General features: G+C 37.4%; 1 protein-coding gene across 1 annotated transcript in view; it reads right to left on the reverse strand.

Moving 5' to 3' along the window:
• Window positions 1-331: 331 nt before the first annotated feature.
• LOC126473151 (tRNA pseudouridine synthase Pus10) overlaps window positions 332-13,699 on the reverse strand; it is an 81,164-nt gene continuing 67,796 nt past the window's right edge. Inside the window, exon 9 of the mRNA XM_050100010.1 lies at window positions 332-550. Within this exon, the coding sequence (XP_049955967.1) occupies window positions 512-550 (39 nt within the window). The 3' untranslated portion in view covers window positions 332-511. The remainder of the gene's footprint in view (window positions 551-13,699) is intronic.

The following is a 13,699-nucleotide window of genomic DNA, read 5'->3' on the forward strand; positions in this document are numbered from 1 at the left end:
TCAGCTTTCTTTGCAACTACACATGTCAAAAGCAGATAAACCACTGTTGGTACCTTGTTAACATGGAAGTCAAACAGATAAATCTCAAATGATAAGAGCTTTCTTAATGCACCTCTCACAAACTGATAACTACTCAAGTGTCACTTGGCTTAAGATAATGTCAGTCTGGATCATAACTGCCTGCTTTGATTTATGCCATTCCTAATTTCTTTGTTGTACATTTTCCTCGGCTTACAAAAAATGACTGGTAGAAACGTCAACACACAATAAACTTACTTGGTCCCCAGGAAAAGGCTTGATGTTGTATATAAAGAAATAACCAAAACTCCACTAATGAGGATATACATATAAATTTTAGTTGACCAGCAAACATTTCACAAAGATACCACAATAAATACAATACCATCATTGATGTTCAATATGTCTAATAAAATTTTCATGAAAATAGTACCCTTTTCTCAAAACAAATTTCACCATTACAATAGAAATGCAGACCTATATTTCTGCACTATCAGCTGTTGATTTGTGGTGGCCAGTCCACCATTATATCCTAAAAAAAGAAAGAAAATACCATTTAATGTCATTAATAAAATTTCAGCACACACAAGCCTTTTTTTCTATGAACATCTAACACAAAAGTTTTTAAACATTTACATTCACCCATACGACTGACAGAAACATAATGAGAAAGTTATGGCAGAATGTAAATGCACACACACACACACACACACACACACACACACACACACACACCTATGCCTTGACATTATCCCAGCTCGACATACAATGCCAGGATTGCATTTTGGTAGATGGTCTAGGAAGGGATGGGGGATTTGTCGGGTGGAGGGTGAGAGAGGTGAGAGGAAGGAAGAAGAGCTAAGGTGGGTAGCTAGTGGCTCAGAGGGCAGCACCAGGTTTGCTGGCCAGGAATATGGGAGGGAGGGGTGACAAGTGCCCGCACTAGACATGTTATGCAAGGGTGCCCGAGCCACGCAGTGGGGTGCAGAGCATGACGACGATGATGTGGACTGGGAGGGGTGACTGGACAGAGGAAGGGGAAACTCTTGGGTGGAGTAAATTTATAGCCTGAATTGGACACTTGAATCAGCCTCTACTGAGATCAGATGATGGTAACCCTGTTTTACCAAAACTGGCCATTGTAAATAAAGGATTTACAAATGTGATTTTCTCTGAGTTGTCTTCCTTGAAGCTGAATATTTACAGAGTGCCCCTATTTATTTTCCTGTCCTCGATATGCCAACATTGGTTGATTTGCCTTGGAATCTGATTTCTGTTGTTTTCTCAGACTGGTTAGCTGATGCCATGTTTATAGTTCCTAATGCAGTTGATTGCATTTTTGCAAACAAGATGGAATCCTCAATTCAGTTAAAAAGTGAAAAAACACATGGTGTTCTTGTAGTTCTTACTAATTATCTTTTCTGGTTATGGGAATTACTGTTTGAAATCTTTCTGTGATTTATTTAGTAATATTGTGTTTAACAATGTTGTATCTACCAATTTCTGTTAATTGTGATGTACTGGGACGCCAAGATGTCTTTAGAATTTTCAAAGCAAGATTATATTGTTAGCCTGGGAACTGGTAGTTTTGATCCTCTCTGCGTATTCGTTTGGCTCAGTATATGGAAGGCATCCTACTGTACCCCAATTGGGGAGGTGCCTGATGGGGGACCAACTACTACACGTAGGCCTCCATCTTCTAAAAGTAAAGGAACTTTTGTGTTCCAAGTTTCATATGAGTTCTATTATCTGTCAAAATATAAACACTGGAATTGTTTCTACAAAATTCCATATTTAAATACAAATACACAGTTAAAGATACAGCAAATCAGCCTGTTAAATTACAAACTTTACAAAATTAGCTGAATAATGAGTTATTTATTTATTTCCCTATCACAGTTGTACATATATTCCATATTCCTTAATGTAAATTCCTTAATGTAGACTATTTTTGAACTACTCATTATTGAACCACTCTGTACCCCAAAAAGTACATCATCAATGAAAAATATGAACATGCCTCTTTATCATGTGGTTGTAATATAATTCCAGTGTAATATATAAAAGTTTTGTTCTGTCTTTATGGTACACATTTCAACAGTCTGTCCTTGGCACAACTGGCTTCCTTACAGTAGGTCAACTTAGCAAATGTGGTTGAGTGTACTTGATAGGCACCATCAGTGTTCAATATGTGTTCATGTATCGGTGTGACTCTTCTTATTTCAAATAGTACCTCTCAGTGTGTGCCTCTTAATTTCACAATTACATTTGCATAGAAACATCACAAATTTTCCTATTGTAAAAGCTTTTAATATTATTCCAATTCTCATAAAGAGTAACTGTGAAAACTCCAGGCTGGAATATCAACAATATAAGTAAGAGATAAGATTAGTATTGACCGTAAAGATGACGTGTTAAGTTGCAGACAGGCACAACGAAAAGACACTTACACATTAGCTTTCGACTACAGCCTCTGTCAGGAAATAAAATGCACATTCATTCACACAAGCAAGCACACCTCACACACACATGACTGCCATCTCCGGCAGCTCGGACCGGAATGCATTCTGGAAGCTAAAGTGTAAGTGTCTTTTCATTGTGCCTGTCTGCTACTTAACATGTCATAGAGGAGGAGATCAGCATTTGACATACTGTCAACAACAAGGTCATTAAAAATGGAGCTCAATCTCAGATTAGGGAAGGATGGAGAAAGAAAGCAGCCATGTCCTTTCGAAGGAACCATACCAGCACTTGCCTTAAGCAATTTAAGGAAATAATGGAAAACCTAAATCAGGATAGCTGGACACAGGTTTGAGCCATCGTCCTCCCGAACGCAAGTCCACTGTGCTAACCACTGCACTACCTCAGTCATCTTAACAGCAAATAGGAATCTATGTTTCCCTTATATTGTTTAACAGAAATTGTAACATTAAATATTTGATTAAAAATTAAAATATTATCTGTAGCGTTATAGTACTGGCAACAGCCCCAGGCACTGCCAGAATTGAAAATTTTATAATTTCTATTTTGAAAACCCTTGAATCACTCCAAATTTTGTAGAAAAACAGCACTGTATAATTGGAAAAAATATTAAAACTTTGCACTGTGTTAACAACAGCATCATGTATTGCCGCAAAAATACTTGCAGCCTTCAGATCACTGTGCTTTTGCGCTATGACTGTCAGTTGACTGGTGTACTGCCCAAAAGTTTCAAATTTCATAAAATCTTCCATTATTTGAAACAGAAATGCAAAGAGATTTATGTATTCTCAAACAAATGCCAGTACTGAATCATTTAAACAGAAGTTTAGACAGATTATCAAAATATAATAAACACTACATGAAGCCACTTAAGGGTAAAAAATTTTATGAGCTGATGTATTGTGCCTGTATGAAAGAAAAATTAGCACACATTTTCCCTGAGCAGTACTAAGAAGCATTTCAGACAACAGGCCATTTGAGGTATAGATTACAATGTCGATCATGTCCTAATTTTAACACTGGATTTAAGGAACATATCAGTCTGAACAACAAGACTGTTTTTGGGCTTCATTAGAGAAACACACAGTCCAAGTTTTGAAAGTATTACGAAAATTTTACTCACAGTGCCTAAGGGGTTGAAATTAGACATATTATCGGAATGGGAGATGTATAAATGGAAGGTGAAGGACCTGGTCAAATTAATAAATAAGTAGTCCTTATTTAAATACGATAGTTTCTTTACTTTATTTAATGAGGTCAGAGTGTATAAGCAGACAATAAAAAAGTTCCCAGATCTCATAGTTAAAAATGCATTTTTTTCCATGTGAAAATACACTTTTCCCCAAGTGAAAATACACTTTTTCCATGTTAAGCAATAATATATATTCCCTCAGAGCTGTAAAACCTATAAATCCTTTGAATGGTAAACGTATAATATAATGGCATAGAACTTCCCGGCACTTTAGGATATGAAAGCCAGCAAAAAAACAACACAGTTTGTATAGCACTTTGATGTGCAGCAGTAAGTACATTGCAAATTTTTGTATTACAAAAGTATAAATATGAATTCCACCAATTACAGCATGGTAACTTTGAAAGCACTGAAACTGAGAATGTGACACCCTTTTGTGAGCCAATCATAGCTCATGTTATGTGATTCACCAGCCAATGACAGCAGATATTCAGAACATAGGACTTGTAATGTAGTCCGCCATTAGCAACATCACTGTTAAGTAGTGCGAACACACAAGTTAATGGTTTAAATAAATATACATTTAGTATAGCTACATGACAGGCCAAATTTTTAACTACAATACTGGATGTCTGAAGGTGTGGTTATGCAGGATTCTAATAGCACAGCTTAAATTGCTGCAGCTGAATACTTCTGACAAGCACAATTATAAATTTCACTGCTCTGCACTGAACATTTTGTATATTATCTGTCTGAATAAATTTTCCGACGAGCACTTCATCATTTCCATAGAAAAGTCAAGTATGTTTGGAATTGCTCAAAGATTCACCTCACTTTTTTGAAGAATAATTATAATTTTTGCCATTGGTCACACAATATTTAATCTATGAAAGATCCAAAATAAATATGAAAAACTACCCTTCAAGCTTGGTCTTTTTTAGCATGTTACCCTTTAAGATATATCAGACACAAATATACCAATAAATTTTAAATAATGGCATAAATGGTTGGTCTTCTGGGTGCAAAATTTTTCTCAGCGGCTGGTCCTCACAGTGTTATGTTTTGAATGAGAGTCAAATGCTCTATCATTTAAGAAACTAACTGCACATTCTCACTCATAACATAATTCGTCTTTCGTAAAAAGGAAATTTACTTTGAAAGTAATGCTTCTCAAAAGACTAATCTCAATACTCTTCCTGCGACTTGTTATAAATGTAAACAGTTGTGACATGACGCTCATCAAAAGCAGTTTATTGTTACAAAGTATTGCACAGGCTTCATCCTAAAGCCTTTGACATATTTTGCTGTTGGCAGTGGTTTGTGTGTGCAGGTTGTTTTGTTGTAAATGGCACATTTTCTCTGCAACTACAATTTTATTTTGTTGTTTTCCTCTCATTTATGTTATCTTGCTGCAGTATTTTTTGGCAGTAGTGTGACAAAGTAAAATTTTTTGTTGGAGTATCTGATCTTACCAGTCAAAATTACAAAAATTTAAATGTAAATGAAATCAATAAAAAATTCCCTGAATTCTAAAAAATGCTTGTGTTTTTCTCAGATCAAAAAATTCCCAGATTTTTCGCAGATTTCCTGACGCATACACATCCTGGAGGTGAAATAATTTAATATAGCACCCAGCTGCTGGCCGTAAATAGAGATGGGCAAAACTGTTCTTTTCAGAGATCAGATCACAAGTGGTCACTCACTGCAATGAACTAATTCTTTTTCATGATTCAGCACTCACTATTCACTAACAGAAATAAGTAAAAGGAAGATGCATTGCCTTTTCAACTCAGGTCACTAATCCTGTATTTTTATCTGATTTGGTCCTATTTTGAAAGAACATATAAAAAGGAGAAATAATTGTTCTGGTGTAACCAGAAGCGCCTGAATGAAGGTGAAGAATGCAAGAGAAGACAAGGCAGTGGAACATTGGTGGCCAATGGTGTGCTGATTAGGACTGCACCATGACAGAAGTTGCCTCTACAAGAGGAGAATATAAGCAGCACTCCTGCCAGCCTTGGCTGCTCAGTATTTGCTCAGCATCAGCTCAGTACTGGGACAGTATTCAGAGAGTATTAGTGTGGCCTAGCAGAGAGTGCTACAATAGAAGTTATTAGTGATTTACAAACTGTGTGTCAAACTAGCATAAACATTATATGTAGCAGAAGGCTGGGATTTATGATGCATGTCGCTCATTGCTTCCAACACTATTGTTATTTCAAAGTCAAATATTGTCAATGTGTTTTATTGAAATAAAACTACTAACGTTACTTGCTTGAATTGTTGTATAGCATTCCGAGAAAGCAGCATCCCTCAGGCATGCTATATGAAACGAGTGGGCAAGTCCCCACATTTGGTGATGAGTATCCTCCAAACCCAGTGCCCGATGGCCACGAACTTTTCGTTTACATAGTGCTGGCACCTTAATTCTCTCTTGTCTTTACTTTGCAGTGGCACTTAATTGCTTTAAAAGTTTCTTGTCATTTTTTCTAACCAGTATTTTCAGATGGGCATTGCAGAAATTTTCTTTTCTTGTCCTTATTTTACTTGCTCGCCGTATCTGTTTTTGCATTTGTCACTTCCAACATGCCGACATCACCTGTCTCGCCCCATGCTGAGACACCACAGATGCAAGCATTAGATGCAACACAGCTAATGCAGATGTTTCAGTTCCAGATGCAGTAGATTTCTGCATTACTCAACACGGAGCAACAGCTACTGGCCAATGCTGCGCGCCTGCCGGAACAAGCACCGCCTACTACAGCTTCTATACCACCTTTCAGACAATTTCTTGAGTGGTTGTCCCAGTTTGAAACCCATACCCTCACTCAGCAAAATGTACTAGGTACTGTGAAACTTCCATATCAATTATCCACCATAGGAAGTGCACTGTTCAGATTAATTAAAAAACTTTGGGTGAACTGTCTTATGAGCAAGTAATCGCTTCATTAACTAACTTGGGAACGGGGGTGGAGGGGGGGAGGAATGTTCTGGTGTAACCACAAGTGCCTGAACGAAGATGAAGAATGCAAGAGAAGACAAGGCAGTGAAACATCAGTGGCCAATGGTGTGCTGATTAGGACTGCACCATGACAGGAGCGGCCTCTACCAGAGGAGAATATAAGTGCTGCTCCTGCCAGCCTCGGCTGCCCAGTAATCGCTCAGTATCGGCTCACTATTGGGACAGTATTTGCAGATATTAGTATGGCCTAGCAGAGAGTGCTATGATATAAGTTATTAGTGATCCACAAACTGTCTGTAAAACTTGCATGAACATTATATAGCAGAGGACTCGGATTTATGTTGCATGTCACCCATCGCTTGCTATGCCATTGTTATTTCAAAGTTACGTATTGTCAATCTGCTTTACTGAAATAAAACTACTAATTTTATTTGCTTGAATTGTTGTAAAGCATTCTGAGAATGCAGCACCCATTAGGCACCCTATACAAGACAAATGGGCAAGACCCCACAATAATTTTGTGGTATGTCCCTAGTAATTTTCAGATACAAAAGTTTTAAAATTTGTCTGCTGCAAAAATTATTAACATTACAACAAAATCCTAAATATTTTTTATCAAGTAGAAAAATTTTAAGAATAGAGACTGAGTCCTGTTACATTTTAATACTTTTATTGAAAAAACAACTTAAAAATAATACCCACTATAAATGAAATGTACCTGTACTCATCATTTACAGTCATTATTAACATGTATTTTCCCACAAAGGAAAAATTAATCAGTCTTGTTATTTATAAATAAAATTTAACCCATTTTAGTCAATGAGAGTCTCTTTCTCTCGTCAGTGCACATTTGTCTTGCTTTTGAAAATATTAGTTCACAGGCCACTGATGTTGCTGTGACACGCAACACTTTTAGAACCAGTTGATGCAGTGCTGGCCACAGCAATTTTCTTGTTTCCCATCAGTTTAAGGAATTGCTTTCTAGGCAAATATCTCTCCACTAAATATTTGTCCAGTCCGACAATTGCACACTTTCTGGGACATGACTTGCTTGCAGCTGACTAATAGTTTCATTACTCTCCTCCGAGATTGAAGAAGTCACATGTGTCACAGTGTTAACTGGTTGAGAAATGAGCTCTGTTTTTTCTTGTTGAACAGCCAACACTTTCATTTCTGCATTATCCTTCATGTAGCAGGCCTGGCACGTTTTGCCCTCTGAAAATCCTTGCCTATGAATGGGGGGTCCAGTAACGTTGCCTGACTAATCAGTTCATTGGAGGAGGTAACCCCAAATCAATCAGATAACTCTTTAACCAATTTATCAACCAATGACTATTTCTTGAGGATATTCTGTATTTTTGTCTTTAAAAGATTTTAGCTGCCATTCCATTGATCTTGGCAAGATTTTCATCTTTAAAAGTGAGACTGTTTGAGGACACTTCTTTGGTTACATCATTGAAAACTTTCAAAATCCTTAAAGCCTGTTGCATTATCTCCCAGTCTGTACCTTTTTTAAGTTTAAGGTGATTGATTTTCCATGTAAAATAGCGAGGCAAGAAATTATATGATCTTTATTTAGAGTAAATCTTGCAACATTTCGTAAGTAACAGTTCCATCTAGTTGGGACATCTTATTTCAGTTTCAGTAGGTCTTTTTTAAAATTTTCTTGCATTTCAGCAACTTTGCTTAAAGCAAAGAGTCTCTTCTTGAGAAACATAACAACTCATTCAACCTCATCAGTGGTTTTCTGTATGGACTTCTGAACTGCGTGTTGTGCAGTGTGGTTTAAAGAATGTGCAAAGCATGGGGTATGTGGAAGTTTCAGAAGCATGGCAATTAATTTGAGTACAGTAGTGATTTTAAAACTGATATCATATTTGGGATAACAGACATAACCCAGTTTGTGATGTTTTCTGCAGTGTGTCTGTCTTAGAATTGTAAGCACTCTAAAAGTATGACTTTAGTTCACTCTTCCCATCTATGAAATGTGCAGTGAGTGGATAGAAATTAATGTTATTTACACTCACTCATGCATTGGAAGAAAGACAGACTGCCTTTGCGGTGGTCAAATAATTTTTAAGTTTATAAAATAACTCATGATAATAAACTGGACATTGGAGAGTTTGACAACTTTTTTGACTTGGTTAATTATAATTTGGGCAATGCACATTAAATTCTGTATCTTCAACTATAGAGAAAGGACAGTATCCTCTGTCAATCATTTTTAAAAGCTCTATATCTAATGCTTTACTTTTATTCAATGTGAACGGCTTTATAACACAGTAAAACTTTCTCAAATTGGCACGTATATAATTCAGAAATCTGCCCAAACCATAGAAGTATTTCAGTCCCGATGCGTTCAGTCCACTTTTATTTGCAGATTTTTTGTATGAAATGGAACATGCCTAATGCAGGAATAGAAAGCAAATCTCAGAACAAACTTAATAATTCATAGTATAATGCAGAAAAGAGCCTGTACAGTACTACTGTATTGCATTTCATCAGTTATTCATGACTCTACAGGGACGTTACTTATAACACCTCTGTTAAGCGGCGCAAAACCGAGAAAAGAGGTTCAGTGCAGGGGCGGTGCTGCTGGTGTGGACCTAAAACCACGCTGCTCTGTGCGATGACGAATAAGTTACACTCAGTGTCAGTACAGTACATCAAAGGAAACAGTTCGTTTGTCAGCGCTCTGTTTGTCAGCTTTCTCATTTTCCTCATTATTGACATACAGTGCATACAGGAACATTGTTGCACATCTGCCCACACACTGCTGAAATGTGCTTGCAGTGAAAGAGGTGGGTATTATTCCATTAAACAGTGGTTCAATCCAGCAAAGTCATTATTTTCTGCCAGTTTCAGTTGATTAGTACCACTTTATGAGATTGATTAGTACCACTTTATGAGATACAGTAATATGATGTCGAACAAATGGTATGCGTCGTTAACACTAAACGAAAAGATTAATTTAATCGAGGCGAGTGAAAAAGACAAATTGTCTGTGCACAAAATTATGCTGCGTTTCAAATGCGGTAAAACGCAAATTTACGAGACTTTGAGAAATAATGATAAGATTCAGGATGAACGGAGGGAAAGGGAACGGGCAGATGAAAAGAGAGGTGAAGAAGACCGGAAATGAAGAAATTAACGAAACAGAGTGGGAATGCTTCGTAAGGGCGCGGGCAAAAAACTGATCTTTATCTCAACCCATGTGGAGTGAGGCTCTGAAGGTCGCTAAAGAGCTTGGATTAAGGAGTTCAAGGCATCCACAGGATGGCTGGACAACTTAGTTCTAAAGTTAGGCACAATATCGTGTGGAATGAAATGTGTGGGGAAGATAAGGATGTGCAGGAAGGTGTAGCAACAGAATGGAAGACAATACTGTCCAACTTCATTGTGAATTATGACCCGAAAGACGTGTTCAGTGCTGATGAAATGGGGATGTTTTATCGTGGGCTGCCTTCAAAATCACTAGCAACGCGAGGGGAAAAGTGCACTGCAGAAAAATGTCCAAGGAAAGGCTTACTGTACTGCCATGTGGAAACATGTTAGGTGAAATGGAGAAGCCACTGGTGGTCAGAAAGATCGCAAAACCGCGAAACAAAGATGTCAGTAAGCTTCCAGTCACATGGCTAAGCAATAAAAAGGTGTAGATGGTGAGTGGTCGTATGGAAGAATGGCTGGGCTCTTTAAATGCCAAAATGAAAAAAGGAAATCACCAAGTTCTCCTTTTCCTAGACAATGCAAGCTGCCACCCAAAAGTACCGTTATCGAATGTTAAATTGGCTTGGTTCCATCCAGGATCAACCAGCCTCACAAAACCCATTGACCAGGAGGTTATGTACACATTCAAGTGTCATTATATATGATTACTGATGCAGTCTCTTATTATTAGTGTTGAAGATGCAGAAAGTTTGTTTGCTCTTGCACGGTCAGTTTCTGTCCTGGATGCAGTAAATTGGATTGGTTTGGCAGTGAAGGAAATAAAACCCAAAACTGTCACCAAGTGCTTCAACAAAGCAGGGTTTGGGGGAGGGGGGAGGGGGGTTTAAGAACAAAATGCTTTTGTGGCCATCGAAGTTCGAGAAAATAAAGCAGCAATTGCTGAATTAATGAAAATGCGAAACATTTCATGTAGTGCAGATGATTACATTTGAAGTGATGACTTTCTGTAAACTCACTCCACTTTCACTTCAGCAATGGATTAATGGATTTAATAGAAATCTGCAACACAGAGGATGAGGAAGAAGAAACAAAGGAAGAAGAAGAGGAGCAAAATTATGTACCTAAAGAAATTAATATACCTGAAGAAGTCATTGCATGCATAAACGATGTTATCCAATTGGCTGCACACACAAATTCTCCCAACTTTTTGGAACTATTGTATGGAGCAAAAAATTGCCTAGAAAAAAACAATTTTGAACTGGAAGTTAAAACAAGTTTCCCTCCTTGATATGTGGCAAAAAAGAGAAACATAAAGCAAATAAACATGGGAATAAGATGTATGTACATACCATAATAAACTAATTTAAAGTTTGAGTAAAAATATAGAAATGGCGTGTTATTTATCAATCAGTGTAATAGTCCAGTGTTCTATTGTCCAATATACAGTCACTGAATATCTACTGTGCTGGAGTGAAGGTACATAAATACAGTATATGCATAATTAAAAATTTTTACTTACTTTTGTCATAAATGATACCTAACAAATTTTACATAGCCCTGTGAGTTTTGTGTAATCCGGAAACTTGCCCTATTTCAAAAATTATTTTAGTCCCAGGCAATTCCGTTTTGAGCAAGTTTTACTGTATTAAAAAAAAAATTCTTATTGGTTGTTGTAAATGAAAAGCAGTAGAGGGTGAGGCACCACAAAAGGAAATAAATCAGGACTTGATCCAGAATGTGACGACACGGATGGGCTAGATACAGCTTGAGACACAATTTGCCTTTCTGGGAAGACACCTTCACCCAAAGTGGAAGCAGACATCAGTGAGGACGGTTCACAAGAAATGATTTCTCACATTTCTGCATCAATTGATGGTGATCTTGACCTGTTTCCTGACCCACATCGTTCCAGAGGTACTGTACAATGCTTTGATTTTAGATGGCTCTTCAGGTTTCATGACGAGCCAGAAGCCATGGCAGTTATTTCCTGAGAGTAGCAGCATTTTCCTTTTTCTTCAATTTTGGTAAAATGGTACCGAACATCACTCATAATTCTTCTACACAAAGACAATGTGGATGACATACTGTTGTGCAGCAGTGAAAAGTACACTGGTAAAATTAAAATATTTACTATTAAGATACTCATTTTAAATTGCAAAATTTTAAAGTGAGAACAAACATACATGCAGTACATCCTACAATCAGAAGTTATAGAGTAGGATGTAGAATGTTACGATCTGCAAAATCTAGACCTACAATCATGAAGTTCGTGTCATATATGAAATGGTCTGAAACAGTCATAGTGATTAAGAAACTCGTGAAGACAAGCCTGATAATATGAGAAGATTTCACTGCTGAGAGACAAAAATTTTGAATAATATGACATCCAAATTTGAGCTACATAGTGTGTGGACAAGAACTGGCAGGATAATGGTGAGGATAAAGACTGCAAAAAACCAGTGCAACTCTAAGCCTGTGCTTTAGGAACTACAAACTTTTCTACTCATGCAGCCACTAGTTCTACTAGTGTATCTGAACTGTTAATGTAGAGCATATGTGATCATCACTTTAAACTCATTTTGACGAGCTCCAACACCTATTTCAGAATATCAGCATCCATGTTTTTCACCTAATGAATGTGGACACTTAGCTCAAGCCAAGCATGTTCTCCGGTTACCTAAATATAGACTGCACTGTCCTAAGTCACTACAGGAAGCAGGTGAAGTAGTGGCATACAAACACTTTGACTTAATACCAACCGTGCTACTCACATCCGTTAGTAATGAAGACAAACAAGCCAAATACATGTTCATAGATATCAAATCCCTTAAGAAAATTTGACTAATGGGCATTCTCTACAGACCTCTGAAAGTAGGCGTGATAGTCTGTTTCAAAACTGCCTTTTTCGAAATTCAATTTGACTTAGGAGCATATAAATAATGCTACGAACACTAACATAAATGTTCTGCCCCTTCATTATGAATTTCAAGTGTGTAGTTTCTTCTTCAAATCTAATAGTATTTCAGCTTGCACCTACCCACAACGCAGCCTATAGTCTGGCCCCCATACATATATTTGCCATGAAATCCACAAGCAAAGCAATTCGTACCTGGAATATCAGCACACAATATCATATTTATGACTTACTCTTAAAATATGTAAGGAATAAACTGTGCCAACATACAGAAACTTTAAGTGTATCAGCGCACCTGAACTTGCAGCAAGACACAAGACATAATTTGGGAGATGACTTCCATACAATTCCTGAGCGTGAAAGGCCAACTCCATCGATTTACTACCAAACTGACTCTATTACACAATAAATATGTTCCTCCAAAGACTGGAAACCAGAAGGGAAAACCTGAACCTTGGCTAACAGAAGAGCTAAAACAGTTCATGAATCTTGGAGACACTGCACATTGGACCTACAAACAACCTCCTAACCTTGAAAATAAAACTAGAAAGCAAACAGTCAATCAATCTGAGAGAAATGATAACTAAGACATGCCAATACATTAACCTGAAACATAAAGACCCGTTGCTCTATGGAAAAGCTTGTGTGGTCTAGGGAATAGTAGGCATAGTAGAAGCTGCAGCTGATCCCGTTGTCCCACCCAAGAAACTAAACCAGTACTTGACTTTAGCGACAACCTTCACTGAACTGTAAACAAAATACACACTTACTAATTATTTCACGGAGCTACATGATGGTAGTCACAAAAAATTCTTTCTTGAATTGACAACACAGTTGAAAAATCCTTCAGCTCAGCATTACTGTACAGGACGACATCACAGTCCAAATGATCAAGCTTACTGTTGACCCACTACTGCTTATAATAACTACTGCTCCCTAGACCCTGAATCTCTTGCTTGGACAA

This window comes from Schistocerca serialis, chromosome 4 (genome assembly GCF_023864345.2).
Source record: "Schistocerca serialis cubense isolate TAMUIC-IGC-003099 chromosome 4, iqSchSeri2.2, whole genome shotgun sequence".
Classification (NCBI taxonomy): domain Eukaryota; kingdom Metazoa; phylum Arthropoda; class Insecta; order Orthoptera; family Acrididae; genus Schistocerca; species Schistocerca serialis.